Source organism: Crocodylus siamensis, chromosome 6, assembly GCF_052110815.1.
Source record: "Crocodylus siamensis isolate JL-2025a chromosome 6, ASM5211081v1, whole genome shotgun sequence".
In the NCBI taxonomy this organism is placed as follows: Eukaryota; Metazoa; Chordata; order Crocodylia; family Crocodylidae; genus Crocodylus; species Crocodylus siamensis.
Window position 1 is genome coordinate 8,928,039 of NC_143400.1, and position 20,443 is coordinate 8,948,481.

The 20,443-nt window shown below is 48.5% G+C and overlaps 1 protein-coding gene across 1 annotated transcript; it reads left to right on the forward strand.

The window, feature by feature from the left end:
• Positions 1 to 10,231: 10,231 nt before the first annotated feature.
• LOC149860898 (keratin, type II cytoskeletal 1-like) lies at positions 10,232 to 16,127 on the forward strand. The gene is made up of 7 exons (XM_090054257.1): positions 10,232 to 10,765; positions 12,314 to 12,531; positions 13,105 to 13,165; positions 14,349 to 14,444; positions 15,130 to 15,294; positions 15,435 to 15,560; positions 15,903 to 16,127. Exons 1-7 carry the CDS (start codon positions 10,232 to 10,234, stop codon positions 16,125 to 16,127), a joined length of 1,425 nt encoding a protein of 474 aa, XP_089910383.1.
• Positions 16,128 to 20,443: the final 4,316 nt, after the last annotated feature.

The following is a 20,443-nucleotide window of genomic DNA, read 5'->3' on the forward strand; positions in this document are numbered from 1 at the left end:
GGGCAGCTCCGGCATGAAAACTGTATTGACATCAGCAGGCTCATCGAACAAATGGATAGGCTTAAGGGTCAAAGGGCAAGAGTCACCAGTGCACGAACAAAGTGACCTGTTCCCTGCCTACTGACTGCAGTCCTTACTCCCCAACTTTGGCACTGGTTCTGAAGGAAAGCATTGCAATATCCCAAACTGGTCTGTTGTTTTCATATGGGCCAGAAACACTGAGGCCCAAAGGTCCACCTGAATAAAAAATACTCCTTTCATGTTATCATAGCACCCATTCTGTCCCTCTTAACACGGGTTGGGGAGGAAGCCGCTTCGCCTGAACACCAGCGGTGGGACCACCGGCCCGCTAAGGGCCCTCCCCAACGTGACCGCAGTGGACCCTATGCTTATGGTCAGATTAATTTCTTGCATTCATAGCTTTTTGGTCAGACCCATTTCCACGATGTCTGGTGTGTGGAAGAAAGTGGTGCCTTGCGTTTTCTGATGAAGAACATTTTTCTTGTCTAGGTTGCAAGCAATCCATTCATTCTGTGTTGCCATCGGCATGTTCTTCATCATAGTATAGGGATGTGGGTAACAAAGGCACCGAGGCAAATGGCAGCTATCCGTGCTTCTGTTGAACTGCCTTTAGGATAAAGCAACCACTAGGAAGTTATGCATGTTGTGTTTGCAGTGAAGCGTGCTGTGTATGTAGCAGAGAACGTGCATTTTTGCATCTGTGAAAAGTAAAACGCTGTTGCATATTCTCTTTCCTCTTTAAAATTTTGATCAGCCGGGGCGTTTTCATTACACTTCATTGTACAGCATTTGCTTGGACCCACTGAGTTTTTATCCAGGGGCATTCAGTTTGCTTTCCAGGGGCAGGAATGTCTCAGATCACGTAATGCCTATATATTGGCTAGTAGAATGGGGAAGCTTTGCCTAGTAACAAAAATGTAATAAAAATAGCCGTTTTGTCTCCTACCTGCTAAGATGTTTTAATATATCAAGCACTGGCTCTTTTTTTGCTCATCTATAATGTAGGCTCAAAAGAAAAGCTGGCGTGTGTTAGTTTCCCCTGCTTATATGTTAACTGGAGAACTGTTATAAATCTGAAACCTGGTCTTTTCTGATTTTGGTGAAGACATGTTTCAACATCTCAGAGCTCTGTCTCTCGTGCCTGAATTGGGAGGGTGAGCTTCTGAACCTGGGTGGAAAATATCCTCTCATCTAAGCATTCATTTGACCCTGGGATTCAATTGGTGTTGATGGAAACAGGGCTGGTGGTTCGTGTGTGGGTCTTGACACAAATTTCTGAGACCCAAGGCAGAACGACTGGGAAAAAACAAGGAGAAATATCAACCTGTCCATCACACAGTTGTGTTTTGCTCATCATGATTTCCTTCTCACAAAAACTGCGTTTTTTCCCAAGGGGATTTTTTGTTTTCATTAAAAAATCTAAATGTTTGCAGAAAGAAACATTTTGATCCAAACCAACCTAAAATATGCAATGCTCAAATTTCTGCTGGAAGGCACCCTTTTTTTTCTGGAGGAATAAAAGAGAAACATTTTTTTGCCTAGATGCCTTCCTTCATTTTGTGTAGAATGTGGATGTCTCAGTCATAGTTGTGATATATATATAAAAAAAAGACATATCTGTCTGGGTTTTTGCCAAGGATAGTTGTCTGAATTCAAATCCTGAGTCTGCCACTAACAGCTTGGTTCTGGTCCAAGAAGAAGAGAAGCCAGTATTAATTTTGCTTGTAAAGGTAAAACTGGGTCTGTTCCTGTCACTTGTTGCCCCATAGCTGTATTCTTTACTGCTCCAGGGAATGCACTGCCAAGCACGTAGGTGAAATAATCTACCACAAGGTGGTGATGTCTGTGGAACACTGTGCTGATCCCATTTGTATCAGATGGGAAATAGTCACCCTGGTGGATCTTGGGAGCCGCTCAAGTTGTTGGAACAGGACCAAGGTAAGAAAGATTGGACTCAATGGCATTCACCACTGATGCAGAAAAGTACTATGTTTAATTAATTAATATTAAGACTAAATTAGTTAGCGATTACTCCCTCATTGCAATTTCTATATTTGGACACCAATTTTTTTTGGGCAAGTTATTATGTTTTTAGGTTATTAGATCTAACTGGCACAAAAAGGCGCTCTTTTAAGCCAATGTGATTGGAAAGCCAATTAGGCTTAGAAAAGAGCATCTGTCTGTACAGTGCATCTCAATGCGATTAACCCTTTTGCTAAAGACTTTCGTGGCCAACTATGCTACAGTAATGAAAGAGAAGAATTTGGCTCAGCCTTCTGCCTTCAGCAAAATTGGACACATAGGGCATGTCTATATGTGCATTCACGCCGGCTGAAATTTACTGCTCAGGAAGTGGGAACAGGCCAGTGTCTACATGTGCAGGCATTAAAGTGCATTAACGTGGTATGTGGACTGACTTGGGACTAAAGTTAGTCCCAAGTCAGTTCACACAGTGTTACTGCACAGTAAGGCAACTACACGTGCATTACTACACAGTAGCTAATTGGGCACAAATTTGATACCTGGATGATACAGGTATCAAATTTATGCTAAAGTTGGAGTAAGCGGCCAGATTTACTGCACAGTACAGGTGTGCACATGTAGATGCATGCCCATACTGTGCAGTAATTTTGGTTACTGTGCTGTAAGTGCACCTGTGTAGATGCACCCACAGAGTTTGTCATCTCGTGGTAGAATTACAACTCTACAGGTCAGTTGTCTGGGTGCCCTTTGCTCCAGGGCATCTTGGGAGTAACTCAACTGGGCTTGATTTTCTTGTTGTTCATGCCAAAACCATAGAATCATAGAAAATTAGGAGGTCACATCTAGTCCAACAACCCCTTGCTCAAAGCAGGACCATCCCCAGCTAGATAATCCTAGCCAAAGCTTTGTTTAGCCGGGTCTTAAAAACCTCCAAGGATGGAGAGTCCACCACCTCTCTGGGTTCCAGTGCTTCATCACCCTCCTAGTGAGAAAGTTCTTCCTAATATATAACTTAAACTTCCCTTGCTGCAAAGTGAGCCCATTGCCCTTGTTTTGTCGTTTGTCCCCCCTGAGAACAGTCCAGCTCCATCCTCTTTGCAGGGAGTTGAAGGCTGCTATTAAATCCCACCTCGGTCTTCTCTTCTCCAGACTAAATAAACCCATCTCCCCACAATCAAAAGGTTGATTTATGTCAGTATATATCATAAGTAACTCTACTGACATTGCTACACCAATCAGGAATGGGGGCTGTGTCACTGGGAGGTGATACAGTAATTTAACTGCTGGCCTGGGATTTTATGTGACAAGGGTTCAGTTATCTTTTCTGTCAAAGATTCCTTGAGTAATCTTGGGCAAGTCCCTTGCAGCCAGATTTGCAATGCAGATAGGCATTAAGTGAGCTCAGCAGAAGCGGCTAATTCAATCCATACATGCCTAACAAAGTGCATCTCAACTGACTGGCTGGCGATGGAGCTAGCACTTGAAAAGTGTATTCAACATCCTACTCACCCTTATGTAACTCTACCCAAACCCAGCTGCTTTAGCACACTGTTGATATCATCATAGTTACGGCTGCAGTTGTGACGGTGGCTAAGCCTCAAATACCTCTGAAGTCTGACCTGGTTCAGACCTAATTACTATTTACTGTCCTCTGGAGCGGCTTGTGGGTGATGATCTGTGGGTGTTAGTCTGCAGGTGTGGCAGTGATGCTGGATTCTTCAGGAATGCCCATCTTGTTGTGGGCCTCTTCTCAGGCGCTTCCCGATTCCTCCGCTCCTGATGGAAACGTTCCCAGCTGGAGTGGTGGTGGCTGGTTAGAACCGGCGTTCTTGGCACAGATCTAATATTTGTCCTCCCTTAATAGTGACCTTGAGATGGGGACATAATTTTAGGGCTATAGTTGAGGAAAATACAACTGAATTTACCTCAGGTGAGGGGATGAGGGTACATGAGATCATCTTGACCTTTCCCTTTCCGCTTTTATCATGGACAACACTCAGCGATCCCTTTTCCTCATCAATATGTAGAAAATGCAGTGATTTCTCTTATCTGAGACTGGCACTATGCGATTCATAGATTATAGAGTCGGAAGGGACCGCGAAGGATCGTCGTGTCCAGCCCCTTGCCCCAGGCAGGAAAGAGGACCGAGGTCGGACGACCCCAGCCAGGTACCTAACTAGCCTCGTCTTGAAGACCTCCAAGTCAGGTGACAGCACCACCTCTCTTGGCAGCCCGTTCCAGATTCTTGCCACCCTTACTGTGAAAAGTTTCTTCCTAATGTCTAACTTGAATCTACTCTCCACTAATTTGCACCCATTATTCCTAGTTACTCCTAGGGGTGCCGTGGTAAATAGTGCATCTCCAATTCTCTGTTCTCCCTTGATAAACTTATAGGCAGCTACAAGGTCTCCTCTCAGATGTCTCTTGTGCCTGAAAACTTGTTTAATGTCTCTCCCAGGCATACAGTTGGTCCAGTAAAAATATCACCAACAAAACTCCTCCTTGCCTTTCCTGATCCCCCTGTCATCCATCAAGCCCAGCCTAAAGATTAACCCAATTTCTTCATCGCTAGCAAGGTCCTTTCTGCAGCTTTCCTCTTCACGGTGTATTCAGGACACACCCAACGAAGAGGGTGTTAACTGCTGTAGCATATCTGCTGTGCCTCTTCATTAATGCATTCCTACACTCATCTCAGTTCCCCGAGATGTGTCCCATAAGGTTATATGCCAAGCTCTGCCATGCTGTGTTACACTTAGATAGGGCAGAATCCCTTTATCTTCTGCCTGTGTGTCATTCCAGCCCACAGTTCAGATTAGGGTTCTTCATTGTCTGAATATTATGTCATGAAATGACAGGTCGTGAGGAGCAAACACGCAGAGAGGCATTTTTTTCATGCACCCACATACCATGTACCTTTATGGGGTGCCTTAAATCCTCCTGTTGTCTGGGGTCCGTTTGTTTTTCCCTAGGTCAGCAGTTTTCAACTTGTGGTCCATGGAGCCCTGGGGGAGGGGGGGGGTCCACAGATTATGTCTAAAGGGTCCTCACAAGATGACTACAATCAGTCAAAAGCATGTGAATGTCCACTCTTACAATTCAAAAGGGTCCGCACCCCCCAGCTGAAATTTTCCAAGGGGTCCACACATCCACATACATTTTTTTAGGGGTCTGCAAATGAGAAAAAGGTTGAAAAATATTGCCCTAGATGAACCTGCTGTAGCTTGGCCTTCTGTGTTATTAATGTGGTGGTGAACATACTTCATAATGAGATTATTTTTATACACTGAGCATCGAGTTTTATGGATGCACGTTGATTGAAAGTGTTCTGCATAATTAGTCTATTGACCTGCTGGCGTTTCTCATCATCTATTAGAAGAGGTTGATTGAAATACCTATTAATTGTCAGTTAGCAGGACCTTCATATGAACTGTGCCTGTAATTTGGGCTGTGGTAGTACCTGCAAGTCACAATCATGGTCTGGCATCTGTACAAATCCATATTGAGAGAGATCCTGCTGCAGAGTCTGTTGTCTAAATAAACAGGGCTGAACAAGGGTGTCATTGCTACGATGACGGGGAAGACTGTGGGTGCTTGAGTTGGAGCAGACGGAGGTGCCCCATGCACTGTCCTGAAACAGAAGCAAACTCTGTGGAGGGCCAGGGGTTCAGGCACAGCAGCCCTGTGCTCAGCACTTCCTACCGGGTGCAGCTCCTTCCCTGGAGATGCCTGACTGTCCTTATTAATCATGTAGAGGCTCTAATCCTTGGTTACCCTTCTGAGGCCTTCGTTTTAAGCATGTGGAAGCCCCTAGAAGGCATTTTAAGGGCCAATGTGCATAATGCCCTAAGTGATCTGCTGAGGGTGCCACAAGAACTGTGTGTCAAGGCTGAGGCCTTACCAACTAGCCCACCCTTTCTGCCCTTGGACCTATCTTCCTTCTAGCAAGGACCTGAGACATACATGTGATATGGGGAAAAATAAGCAGGCAAGGTTCTTTGAATAGATGTGAAATCTTTTATTAGACCAACCAAGTACTTGGGAAAATGTTCTTTTGGTAAGCTTTTGGGTGAAGTCACCCTTCTTCAGGCATAGGGAGCCTCTGCTGTTCTGAGACTCCAAGAAAACTATGGGGAAAAATATGCATTTATTCATGGCTGTGGGCTCCCACGTTGCCTTTGAAGCCAGCTGAACAGGTTCGGATCTACCATGCTGAGCCTTCCCATGCCTGGCACACCTGAGTCAGTCCAGCCCATGCCGCTCCCGTGATGCTGTGCAGGATGTTGCCCACATGCTGTTGGCTGCTTGGTGTTTTGTGCAGCATTTGCTGGTGGTCTTCTCAAGTTGGACATAGCTGACCAGAGGAGAGAGGGAATGGAGGTCCTCAACTGAGCCCTAGCTGTGACTGAGGCGAGGTTCATCCCAGGACACGGTCACAGGAATTATTACGATACCTAGGTGGTAGTCTGAAACAGGGCAAGGGTTGTGTCAGTTCTGTGCCACCATGCTCTGTTGTCAAAGCATTGGATCCCTTTTTTTTCTTTTTTCCTATTTGTTCTTCCCTGTAATAAACCCTTTTGTTTTCTATTCCTTTATTGAAGTGCCTGAGATAAATAGTGATTTCTGGGCAAATTAATAACCCGTGCATAGTCATTCAGCAGAGCAGGGAGGACGAATAAGCTTATACAAACCTAGGGTGCAGCTCTGGGAGCACTCTAGCCCCCAGGGTTTAGTCACATAACTGAAGACCATTTGGTTGGGTGCATGCGTGTGTGTGTGTGTGTGTGTGTGTGTGTGTGTGCAGTCAGTACACAGACAGGGTGTCCTTAGGTGCGTCTTATGCAGAACCTCTACTTCTCTCCAACTTTTCCATGCAAATGGGTTTAAATTACTATTCCATGCTGATGCATTGTAATATTCCCTTCTCATGTTAAGTTGGAGAATCCTGGCCTAGCTGAAACTATGGATAGATATCTGGCTGGTGTATTATGATCCCAGCACTCATTCCTGCCCAGGGCAGGGGGTCGGACTTTATGATCTGTTCAGGTCCCTTCTAACCCTAGAGACTGTGTCTATGAAACTATCAGGCTACAGTGAGGTGGGTTGGTAACTAGCTCAGCAGCCAATCCCAATGAGTCATAATTGATGGGGTGGCCTCATCCTGGAAAGCCATATCCAGTAGTATACCTCAGGGGTCAGTGCTTGGGCTCATGCTCTTTAAGATCTTTATTAATGACCTGGATGAGGGAGTAAAAAGTGCAATGATTAAGTTTGCAGATGATACCAAGCTGTGGGGACAAGCGGGTATGTCAGAGGACAGGTCAAGGTTTCAGGAAGACCTTGACAGGCTGGTACTATGGGCTGAACAAAATCATATGAGGTTCAACAGGGACAAATGCCAGGTGCTTCATCTGTGTAGGAAGAGCCCTCATCGTATCTATACGTTGGGTGGTGGTCCACCGGCTGGCACTGCATCCAAAAGGGACCTAGGGGTGTCAGTTGACCAGAGGATGAATATGAGTCACCAGTGTGATGAAGTCGCCAACAAAGCAAATAGAGCAGATGCAGATGTGTCACCACAGATCTAGAGAGGTACTTCTCCCACTCTATTCGGCACTGGTGAAGCCACAGCTGGAGTACTATGTCCAATCCTGGGCCCCGCACTTCAAGAAAGATGTGGACAAGCTCAAAAGGGTGCAGAGAAGGGTCACCCTCATGATCAAGGGCCTGGCAGACTGTGGGATCTGGGTTTGTTCAGCCTGAGCAAAAGAAGGCTGAGAGGCGACTTCATAGTTGCCTACAAATATGTAGCCCCCTGGCAAGACACAAGCTAGTTGAAGAAAAGTCTTGGCTGGACATAAGGAAAAACTTCTTTTCCATACGGGTCACTAGAATCTGGAACACACTTCCAGCAGGGGTGGTACCGTCGCCATCTCTGGTGGTCTTTAAGAGGACAAATACCTCGCTGAGCTCGTTTGGGCCCAGTTACCTGCTGCCCATGGCAGGGGACCAGACTTGATGATCTTACAGGTCCCTTCTGGTCCTTCTTTCTATGAGTCTATGATTCTATGAATGGCCAGCCCTTGGGGTCTCGTTCTCTGGGGAACTACGTATGGGTGATACTTGACTGAGTAATTCTTGATCTTTATCTGACATTACTGATTTCTCAGCTAAAGGTCATCACCAATGGGCAGATAGGACATTGTCAGGAGAGAAGTGATACAAGAGTCCACTCCAAAATGCAATGCACCTAAAGTCAGTCTTAAGTTACCTTGGTTTGGACTTGAGCTTAGAGTTTTTGCTTTGAAGCTGGTTGGAAAGGGGGAGAAAGATGTTGTGATGTGCTGCATTTCTTGTGAAAAATCCCAAGCCTCTGAATCCACTTCCATTTCACACAACTTGACTTTTTTTTTTCTCGCTTTTGCCTTTTTATTTTTTTGCAAAATTGAATGCAATGTTTTCATGCCAATTATTTTCAAAAGTTTTGCTTTGCAGTCAGAAATGTGGCTGCCAGTAAAACTAAACACTCCTAGAATAACAGCTCCCAAAAAGAAATATGGTAAATATTTCAGATTTGGTGAAAAATATTGCAGAATGCTTTGCAAAAACAGATTATTGCAATATCGGACATTTTTCCTTTAAAAAGAAAAAAGGTTTCTAAGGAAAGTCATTTGTGAGTGAAAAGCTTTTCAAGCCTATCACTCTAACTGCTCCTTTGGGGTCCTTATCTCTGTTGTTTATGCATTAATCGCTCTTATTGACGAATCTTGGATTAATTGTGCAGGTCAGGAATAATCAAGTTCCCCCTGCTCTTGCTGCCTACACATCTGGATCATTGCCAGCCTAATTGCTTCTGCTACTGATCAACAGAGGGGTCAAACCAAAGCAGCGCCAGAGCATTCAGAGTGAAATAAAATGGTCCAAGTGCCAAGGGGAATTAAAATCCCCTAAGAGCATCCTGAAAGGATGAGCTTCACCCTATGTTATGCAGCACATCAGCAAAGAGGGAATTAACTCTGTGTGTGTTTGAGACGGAAGCCCAAGCACGAGCGTGTCGGATGGGAGAGGCAGATAGATGGGAGATAATCGCCTGCCACACGTGCTTATCAGGAAATTCAGAATATTTCACGTTGTCCTTAATGTTGCTGCTGTGGCTCCTGGGATTTGTCATTTGGTTCTTCCTGACTTGCCTTTGCAATGGCCTGGGCTTCCTGGTTGAACTACATTGCCCATGAACCCATGCAGTGCTCTCACTCCCAGAATGCATCACTTGTCTTGGTCAGAGGGGCAGTTCTTGTGTCTTATGGAATGGGTATCTGACCAGGGTTCATAGGAGAGAAGGAGCTATGAAGCCCCTAAACCACCATCCCCTGCAGTACGAATGTGTAGCTTAATGCTGAATTAACATGAAGCAAGATATTTTGGGTTCAGTTCAGCTAAGGGAGCCAGAAATTGCCAGCATCCATAAGGTCCATCAATCTTATCTCTGACAGTGCTCAAAGCTAATTGCTTCAGACAAAGTTGGGAAGACCTCATCAGAGGCACATTGCAGGGTATCTGCTACTCCTAAAGGCCTCATCTTAATGGTTTAAGACTTATTTCTGCACCATGAGCTTGGACATACCTTCTGAAACAAACCATTTCTGTTAGCACGAGCTACTACTACTCTGCAACCATGTTTCAGCTACCAGTTTTTCTCCAATGTGGCCTCAGCGGTGTGTAACTGGGGTCAAAATTTGTCCTGGGGAAGCAGAAAGACAGGGCTTGCCCCCTCCTGCCCTGCAGAAGGGAGGTTCAAATCCTGCAACTCTATGAGAGGTGGTAAAACATGAGTGAAAACAAGCCATCCAGGCACTGGATGCATGGCTGTGGCAAGCTAATTACTGGGTGAAGGCATGTTAATTAGATAAGAAGGTATGATCTGGGCAAAGCGTGTGAGTCAAATGATTTCTTTTTGGTGGATTTCGCAACTGTTCCCGATAGTGCATGGTGTTTACCCTGGAAAGCTGGCAAGAAAGCCATTAATTGCTGCAAATGAGCACAACCCACTCATTCTTCTAATAAACCCGCTGATTGCCATGCAAACCAGCCTAGCTCAGCATGCAGGTATAAAGGAGAACTTCCGGCTTGCAGAACAGAGGAGCCAAGCCTCCTTCCCTCTCAGTCCTCCTCCTGCAACTCAGCCGCCACCAGCTCTTCTTCTCCCTCTGCAGTCCTGCAAGACGCCACCATGAGCCAGTTGTCCCCAAGCTGCAAATCCGGGGAATGGGGAAAGGACTTCAGTTCATGTTCTGCCCACTGTGGCAGCGCCGGGGTCGGGAGCAGCTCGTCCTCCATCTGCCAGTCGGGGGAGAGTAGAGGTGGAAGAGGGTACTGTGGTTATGGATACGGTAGCAAAAGTCTCCATAACCTAGGCGGGACCAGGAGAATTTCTGTCTGCGATGGCTACCGAGGAGGAGGAAGAGGATATGGGGCTTCTTGGGAGATATATGGTGGTTGGGGCTATGGCAGAGGAGGATTCGGTGGTGGGAATTTCGGTGGAGGGGGAGCAAGGTTTGGGGGCATCTGCAGGGGAGGTCTCATTGGAGGCGGCCTCAGAGGAGGAGACATTGGCCGAAGCTGGGGCATCCAAGGAGTCCACGTCAATGGAAACCTGCTACGCCCGGTGCACGTGGAGATCGACCCGGAGTTCCAGAGAGTGCGGGCACACGAGAGGGAGCAGATTAAGTCCCTCAATGACAAATTTGCCTGCTTCATCGATAAGGTGAGACGCTGACCTCTGATCCAAAAGGGGAACAGCGGTCTACTTGGGTTGGGGTGGAGGTGGGGCAGGGCTGGCATTAATATTCCTGATCTAAATTCAGACCGCCAGTATCCCTTTAGTCCTGCTTGCATTCATATGCGTTGTGATCCTCGAGGCCAATAGCAACATCTCAACCGCGTCCTTCACCTGCATCCCGGATAAGGCTTTCCATTGGTCCATTTGTGGAGGAACTGGTGTGACATGTGGATGGTGTTTCTAAACAGAGCAGTTTCCCAGTGTTCAGGGGCCCTGAGCTTGCTTCAGACAAGGGGGAAAAAACGATGGGTGGTAAAGGACGCCAGGACCTTTTGTGCCCCTCTGCTTGCTTACAAGGAACGTGCAACTTTCTGTCTTCGTGAATGCAGAGAAGATCAACGGACAAGAGATCAGTTTTTTGCTCTCAGCCCCAAGCCTCTTTCAGAAAGCATTTACCCCCCAGCTCTCTTCCTTAGCATTTCTTTTCCCCACAAAGCCCTGCTGCTACCGTTTCTGTTGCTGTGTTTGGTGCCCCTTTCCTTTCCCTGCTCTTTCTGCTCCCCGACAAACAAACCTTTACAGAACAAGAGCAGGTAAAACACCTCTATCATCCACCTGGTTTGTGTCTTTGTCTGGGTGGTGGCAGGTGTCTGTGCTTGGGAGTGGAAGGTATTATCATTTCAGTCACCTGTTTGCTGACAGAGGCTGGTTTCATTTAATTAACATAAGTGCAGGTTGGTGGTTGCAGCCCAGTTTCAGCCAGGCTGAGCCCAGGCTGAGCGATACCATTGAGATACAGCTCTTTGGATGTCAGTTGAGTTGCATCGGCACCACCGATTGAGGATCTTCTGCAAAGGGCTGTAACTCAATTCCTACTGCCTGCAATTCAGTTCAGGGGGGAAAGAGCCGTCTACTTTTCTAAAGCAGCAATTCTGTGCTCTGGAATAGCACTGACTGGCTGTGACTTTTCCACCCTAAGTCGTCACATTTCTGTGGGGGTGCAGGGGGAAGATCCCCATCAGATCTCATGAATATTGGGGGTATATTGTTACTGGGGTCCCTGTACATTCATAGCTTCCAATTTCCCCTAGGTCACTGCAGTCTTTCCTTATGAAAACGTCAAATTTAAAGTTCCCACCCTCAATTTCTTCTCTCATCATGGTGTGTGTGTGTGTGGGGGGGGAGCCTCAAAGGAGGTCATTAGAATAATTATGATTATTAGCATAATCATGGCTGACAAGCTGCCATCATAAGGCTCCTGATTGGCTATGAGTGGTGTGTGGTCTATTAATTTTTTTTAACCGGTCTTCTTGTTTGAGTCACCCACTGTAAGTGTTGACTAGATTGAGAAGGGCAGGAACTGTGTAACAGGGTCCAAACCTGTTTAACCTCCAGGTGCTACTGCTGTAAAAACATTTATTCTCATCATCATCATCATCGTCATTGTCATTATTTTTATGGCGATGCTAATGCTGGCAATGATCTCCCAAGTCCTGCTCCATAGTTGACTTGCTCTTCCCCGTTGGCTTCCAGGTGCGATGCCTCGAGCAGGAGAACCAAGTGCTCCTGACCAAGTGGGAGCTCCTGCAACAGCAGGGGGGACAAGCAGGTGTCCACCGAGATATCGAGCCCTTTTTCCAGTCTTATATTTGTCACCTGCGGCAGCATCTAGAGACCCTGCAGTGCCAGAAAGAGGAGCTGAATTTGGAAGACTGCAAGATGCTCCAGATCGTGAATGAATACAAGGCGAGGTGAATGATCAGTCAGCTCAGAGTGATGGGTAGTTGTAGAGGCTTGGATTTTCCCAAGGTAGTTAGGTGTCCAGATCCTGCTGGAATGTAAAGGGTGTCTAATTCACTAAGGCTCCTCTGGCAATCTCAGCCCTAATATGAGAGATAATTAGGGATAAGCACGTGATTAAAGGAAAGGAGCTTCTATAGGGCTCGCAACAGCGACGTGCAAGGCCTTCATCATCACGAATGGACTGTGACCTCACAACACTCCTGGGTGGGATGGAAGTGCTATGACCCATTTTACAGAGGGGGAAACTGAGGCACAGGTAAGATAAGCAGCTTTGCTCCGGACACCTTTGAAAATCCCAAACCCAAGTATTAGTGTGTGAGCCCCTGATCCTTAGTGGACATCCTCTTAGAGTCATAGCGGACACCATCCAAGTGGTTTTGCAACATGCACAGATGGGAGGATGAATGAAATGCCAGTGAAAGCCTGGCACTGTGGCTTGTTTGCATGACTCCTCTTGCTTGCTTTGCTGCTCCATTTAAAGGAGGCAATCAGCCGCCCTTCTCTCTCTTCTGTTGCAACAGTTACGAAAAGGAAATCGACAGGCGCCTGTGCACAGAGGAGGAGTTCGTGAACCTCAAGAAGGTGAGTAATCCAGGCTGCCAAAGCACGTGGAGGAGCCAGAAAGCAAAGTAGTGGGTGGATCTTAGCCAGGGCTTGCAAAACACCCAGTCTCTAAAATTCATACATGGTCACCAAAATGTCCATGCAGGGTATATGGATATTGTCCCCACAGCCAGCTCAAGACTGGCATGGGTAAACAAGCCCCACCACTCTCCAGCTCCAGACCTGCTATGGGCATTTATAGACATACATTTTCGCGCTGCGACGCGTTGGAGATCCGACGCGTCCGAGCCGACTTGATTAACCGAGTCCGCTCTGCACGTGAGATGACGTGCACTGCGCTGCATTGTGTGCAGTTGTAGGAGTGGCGAGGTATGCAGAAAATGGCAGCGGTGTGCTTTTGAACTAACACACCTTCAATGCGTGTTAGTTCAAAAATGCACCGCCGCCATTTTCTCAGCGCTGACACCCATTTTGGTGTTTGTACCAATGCATGCGCTGCAGTGCTGGGTGCTTTTAAAAGGGCCTGGTGCTGCGGTGCAAACGTAGGTATAAATGCCTTATGTGCTGAGATCGATTTAGTTGACTCTAGTAGGGCCAAAACCTTCCATTTTCCACCCCCCCATTTATTATTGTAGTAATTCCTGGGCGCATCTACATGAGACCTTTACTGTGGAGCTGCCTAATTAGCTCCACAATAAAGTGTCAGTGTTTACATGTGCGGCCCTATTAGATTGCAGTAAACTCATTCACTTTGCCATAGGTTACTCCTTGTAAACACAAGTACTATCCTACGGTGGCGCAGCAGCACACGTGTAGATGCTGACAGGGCTGGCTGGGGCATGAGGGCACTTGAGCATGCGGGCTGCTTGCTGGCTAGCCCCATGCTGGAGCACCCTCGTGCCCCAGCCAGCCCCTCTGCAGCATGTTGAACAAGGGCTGGCAGGCTGACCCCCCACCCCGGTACCAGCTGGGGCTGCTCCGACCCAGATCAGTGCACTATGGTTCTGGGCGCATGTGAAAACACAGCGCCCGGGAGCAATAAACTCTGACGCAACATGCGCTCGAGTTATTAATTTCATGTGTAGATGCACCTGACTTCAGGAGCTGGGGCTCAAAGAAAGGCACCAAACATTGTGAAATTGCGCTACAATAGCAGGAGTCCGTGACAGTGGCCTTGTAACATATCTATGGCTTTCTTCAGAACCTGGACTGTGTCTACATGGGCAAAATGCAGGTTGAGATGAAGGTGAACATGCTGCGGGAGGAGATTGAGTTCCTGAGATGCCTGTACAACAAGGTGAGGAGTCTCTCAACTTTTCCTGGGGGTCGCTGAATGTTTGATCCTGTGGGGAACAGGATCTTTAAGAGGCGGTTGGAGGAGCCAGCTGGGCCCCATTGCTGGGCTGTGCAGACTTGGTGCTGCGCGGCACAGATTAGTTGGAACTCATTCCCCGGCCAGCCTGCATGGCCGGCTTCACTTCCGTACTTCAGAACCGCTTGGCTGCTTCTAAGCAGTGGGATAAACCCTGGCTCCATCTAAAGCCAAGTGTCCAGTGAAGTGCATTGTCTTCCCGACCCAGAAGCAACCCAGAAAGCAATTCACTTTCCAGCCCCCTAGTTCTCCAGGGAGGGATGTGGTCTATGGCATCTCTGTATCAAGCCCAGCTCACTTGCAATGCAGTTGCTGTCTCTGGTTCCCTGCGGGAAGGTGGAGTCATGGGCTTGACCATTTTTCTCCTGTTAGTGCAGGGCTAGGGGCACATAACAGTCCCGCAGTGGCTGCTGTTTTCCCATTTCCATTGCTGCCGACATGGTGCAAGCTCCCTTTCACTCCAGGGCAGGTTTGCAAAAGGGGGCCTTCACCTGGTCCTTAATTTAGTAACCTACGTTTTTTTCTGTGTGAATGCAGAAAAGCGGGGTGGAGGGCACCGTCTGAGGGAAGGTACCAGGATCTAACCCCTGAGACCTTGTGGGATTTGCAGGAGCTGTCTGATGTGCAACACATAGCCCAGGACACCAATGTTGTTGTGTCCATGGACAACCGCCGAGACCTGAATGTCGACGGTATCATTGCTGAGATCAGACAAGAGTATGAGGGCCTTGCTCAGAAGAGCCAAGCCGAAGTGAACGCCATGTACCAAAGCAAGGTGAGCGTTCAGCTGGATAATGCCTGGGACTCTGCTCCACCTGCTTACTATTCCTGAGGGGCTTGGGCCTATAGGCTATCCAGACCTTTCTTGGAAATGGTGGAACAAACTCAACTGTCTTCTTCTGTTTTGGACACCAGTACCAGGACCTTCACAACACATGGGGCAGGCACTGTGACAGCCTCAGGACCAGTCAGCACGAAATCCAGGAGCTGACCAGGCTGATCCAGAAACTGAGGCTGGACATTGCAGATGTAAAGAAAAAGGTAGGATCAAGTCTTTCTTCTGCTGAACCTCCCAAGCTCAATTCACTGTGGCTTGCCTGTGTTGACAAACCCTCAGGACATCGCTTCTCTCCAAGGTGACGTAAAAGAAACCAAATGAAGGCAACCCGAGTTCTGGAAAAGGAGCAACCACACAGAGGGTTTAATACAGTTTAACTAGCCCAGTTTAAAGTCACACAGTTCATTTGGATGAATGCTCTGGAGTGTCCATGTAGAGACAAGTCCTCCGAGGCCTATGGGAATATGTCATTGGGAGCTGGATGTCAATGACGATCTTAGTTGCACTGGGAGGGAATACGCAGGTTTAATTTCTTTCCCGTACAGAACGCCTGCCTTCAGGAAGAGATTGCCGATGTGGAACGGCACGGTTGCTGTGCCGTTAACGATGCCCAGGAGAAACTCCGGGAGCTACAGTGTGCCCTACTTAAGGCCAAGGACAACTTAGCCCACCTGCTGCGTGACTACCAGGAGCTGCTGAACGTCAAGATGGCGCTGGATATTGAGATCGCCACTTACAGGGCACTTCTGGAAGGAGAGGAGAGCAGGTAGGCGCAAAATATTCACACCACACCATTTTCACTACCAGCCTCAGAGTGGGAGCTCAGAAAGTTTGTAAGTCTGTACGGAGAACAACAAATTCCAGTGTTATGTCAGTCGTTTTTGCAGATGGGGCAATGCCTTTGCTGTCTGCTGCAGAGTCTCTTATACATGCCCCTGGCCACAGGTGGATGGAAGAAAGGAAGAGAGGCACAGACAGGCACCGATTTGAAATGAAATGCTTCATTTTGAATAGACATTTTGATTTAAAGAGTTGCTTTGAAAAAGCAAAAAAAAAGTGGAGTCCCCTGAAATTAGATCCCAGGGAAAGCTTCTTTTCTGTTAGACCAGTACTGTAGTGGAAGGGACTGCCAAGGAAGTGGTAGGATCTTCTCTGTTGGAGGTATTCAAGAAGAGGCTGGATAAGCAGTGGGCAGGAGTAATTGAGGACTAGCATTCCTGCATTCGTGCAGGGGGCTGGATCAGGTGGCTCTTGAGGTCCCTTCCAATTCTCCGTTCTACCCATGGGAGGTATATTCTGTTACAAAGAGATGCAAGCCCAGATGCAGAAACATATTTAGGGGGGTAACTTCTATCAAAGTTCCTAACTCCCTTTCATTTCACCCTGAGTTAAGTGCCTCAAGTAGGAATTAGGTGCTTTTGTATGTCTGGCCCAAAGCTCCTGAAGAGCAGGGTTTCAGTGACTGCAAGAGGCAGGAGAGGTTTACTGGGTAATTCACATCTATTGTTCTTCTTTCCCTAACAGGATAACTGAAGAATTACCTGGAACAATGTGTAAGTAACTTGAAGGTTCACTTAACTTTGTTGCAAGGGAGATGAGAGTCTGGCTTGCTCTGATCTTCCCAGGTTGCCATTAAAACAACGGTTTTCTTTGTCTTTTCTTACAGCCGTCATCAACCATGGCACTTGTGTCAGCGGTAGTGCTGGTGGAAGATATGGAGGCTTCCCATGCTGCTGGGGGGGATATGGTGGATTCAGAGGGTGGCATTGTGGGTGGAGAGGTGGGAGATGTTGGGACATAGCAGGAGGCCACTGCTCAATCAGAAGGGGATTCAGTTCCAGAAGTGGGGGGCACTACTCTAGGAACATCAGGTGCAGCCCACCTAACTACGGAGGTATCAAAGGAGGGGGATTCAGCTCCAGGAGTGAAGGAGGAAATGTCAAAGTCTTTATTAGTACAGTAGGTGGAGAACCAAGTGGTGGAGGAAGCAGCTCTGGAGGTGTGGGAGGTATCTTCAGTGTGGTAGGAAGCTGTAAAAGTGGTGGTGGTGGGCATGGCTTCACAGGAGAAAGCCAGGCTAGAGGTGGAGGGTTCGTCTCTGGAGGGGAATGCAGCTTCGGTGGTGAAAGATATGCCCGTGGGGAAAGTGACTGCTGTGTTGTCGGAGGTTATGGCTCTGGAGTTGGAGGTCACTCTGGAGTTGCAGTCAGCAGCGAATGGGGTGGAGGCAGCTCTGGATTTGAAAGATACAGCTCAGGAGGTACAAGGTTTGGGTCTCGAAGAGGAGGCAGGTCCAGTGACAGAAACTGCTGTGTCCTTGGTGGATACGGATCCAGAAGGACTGGCACTTCTGGCATTCAGATTAGCAGTGGATGGACTGGGGGAAGTGCTGAAGGTGGAGAATGCACTGCAGGAGACGGAGTATCTGGATCTGGAGGAGGTGGTTGGTCCCGAGGCAGAGATTGCTGTGTCATTGGAGGCGATGGATCTGGAGCCGGAGTCAGTGATGGGTCTAGCTCTGCAGCAGGGGGCTATTCTAGTGGAGGAGGGTATGGCTGCAGCGGCAGAGAATATGGCTCTGGAGGTGCAGTCATCTCTGGTGAAGGGAGTAGCTCTGGAGCAAGGGTTAGTTGCAGCACTGGCCCCTATGGTCCTGCAGATGGGGGCCATGCTGGAAGTGGTGGATGTGTCTCTGCAGGGGGAGGGTATGACTACGGAGTCACAGTCATTCCTCTTCCTGTTGGTGGGAGCAGCTCAGGTGGGGTAGGTAGTTGTGGAAGTGGAGGATATGGCTCTGGAGGTGCAGTCATCTCTGGTGAAGGGAGTAGCTCTGGAGCAAGGGTTAGTTGCAGCACTGGCCCCTATGGTCCTGCAGATGGGGGCCATGCTGGAAGTGGTGGATGTGTCTCTGCAGGGGGAGGGTATGACTACGGAGTCACAGTCATTCCTCTTCCTGTTGATGGGAGCAGCTCAGGTGGGGTAGGTAGTTGTGGAAGTGGAGGATATGGCTCTGGAGCCGGGGACAGCTTGAGTGGGGAGAGATACAGCTTTGGCGGTAGAGGATATGGCTGTGGAGTTTCAAGCATCTCGGGAAGTGAGGGCATCTGTGGTGGCAATGCCTCCATAGGAGGAGGTCACTCCAGAAGTGTGGGATACATCTCTGGAGCCAGAGGCCATAGCTCGGTCAACATAGGAAGTGATGAATGCAGCACTGGCAGCGGAAGTGGAGGGGGAGCATACAGTGCTGGGGCTGGGGCTAGCTCTGGGATGGAAGGATGCATCTCAGGAGTTGGAGGGAGCTCCGGAGGTATGGTAGACATTTGTGGAAGCAGTGTCCACCACTCAAGAGTGGTGGGGAGTAGCTCTGGAGCAGAGGGCAACTCTAGTGGAGGGGGATGCAGCGGTGGAAGTGGAGGACACACGTCTGGAAGTACAAACACCCCTGGAGACATAGGACATTGCAGCAGTGGCAGCTCTGGCGGAGGAAGCCATTTTGGAAGTGGTGGCTATGGCTCCGGTAGTGGAGGTGGCTCTGGAGAGAGAGGATACAGCTCCAGCAGGATTGGTGGCTGTGCCAGCAGCACTTACAGCCCTGGAGCGGGAGGTAGCTCTGGAGGTGGAAGACTCAGATCAGGAGGTATAGGGAGGACTGGAGGCAGTTCAGGTGGGACAGGACCTGGGGGCTATGGCTCTGGAGCCGGGGGCAGTTCTAGTGGAGGTGAATACAGTTGTGGAAGTGGTGGATATGGCTCTATAAGGGGCAGCTATTCTGGAAGTGGAAGATATGGCTCTGGAACAGGGGGATCCACATCTGGAGGTGTGTGCAGCTCTGGTGGCAGAGAATATGGCTCTGGAAGTGGAGAATATGACTCTGGAGCTGGTGGATTGAGTTCTGGAGATGTGTGTAGAACCGGTGGTGGGGGATATGGCTCTGGAGTGGGAGGAAGTGGAGGATACGACTCTGGACCTGGGAGATTGAGTTGTGGTGATGTGTGTAGCACCAGTGGTGGGGGATATGGGTCTGGAGTGGGAGGAAGTGGAGGATATGGCTCTGGAAGTGGAGGATATGACTCTGGAGCTGGGAGATTGAGTTGTGGTGATGTGTGTAGTACCAGTGGTGGGGGATATGGCTCTGGAGTGGGAGGAAGTGGAGGATATGACTCTGGAGCTGGTGGATTGAGTTCTGGAGATGTGTGTAGCACCAGTGGTGGGGGATATGGCTCTGGAGGGGGAGGAAGTAGAGGATATGACTCTGGACCTGGGAGATTGAGTTGTGGTGATGTGTGTAGCACCAGTGGTGGGGGATATGAGTCTGGAGTGGGAGGAAGTGGAGGATATGGCTCTGGAAGTGGAGGATATTACTCTGGAGCTGGGAGATTGAGTTCTGGAGATGTTTGCAGCATCAGTGGTGGGGGATATGGGTCTGGAGTGGGAGGAAGTGGAGGATATGACTCTGGAGCTGGGAGATTGAGTTGTGGTGATGTGTGTAGTACCAGTGGTGGGGGATATGGCTCTGGAGTGGGAGGAAGTGGAGGATATGACTCTGGAGCTGGGAGATTGAGTAGTGGAGATGTTTGCAGGATCAGTGGTGGGGGATATGGCTCTGGAAGGGGAGAAAGTGGAGGATACGGCTCTGGAAGTGGAGCAGATGACTCTGGAGCGGGTAGATTGATTTCTGGAGATGTCTGCAGGATCAGTGGCAGGGGATACAATTCTGGAGCAGGAAGAAGTGAAGGATACAGCTCTGGAAGTGAAGCATATGACTATGAAGCAGGTAGATTGAGTTGTGGAGACGTGTGTGGCATCAGTGGTAGGGGCCCTGGAGCTGGTGGATTTTGTTCTGGAGATGCATGTAGCATCAGTGGTAGAGGATATGGTTCTGTAAGTGGAGAGCATGACTCTGGAGCTGGTAGATTGAGTTCTGGAGATGTACACAGCATCAGTGCTGGGGGATATGGCTCTGGAGGGGAAGGAAGTGGAGGATATGGCTCTAGAAGTGGCAGATACAGCTCTGGAGCTGGAAGATCCAGTTCTGGTGGAGTGTGTAGCATTAGTGGTGGGGGATACAGCTGTGGAGCTGGGGGAT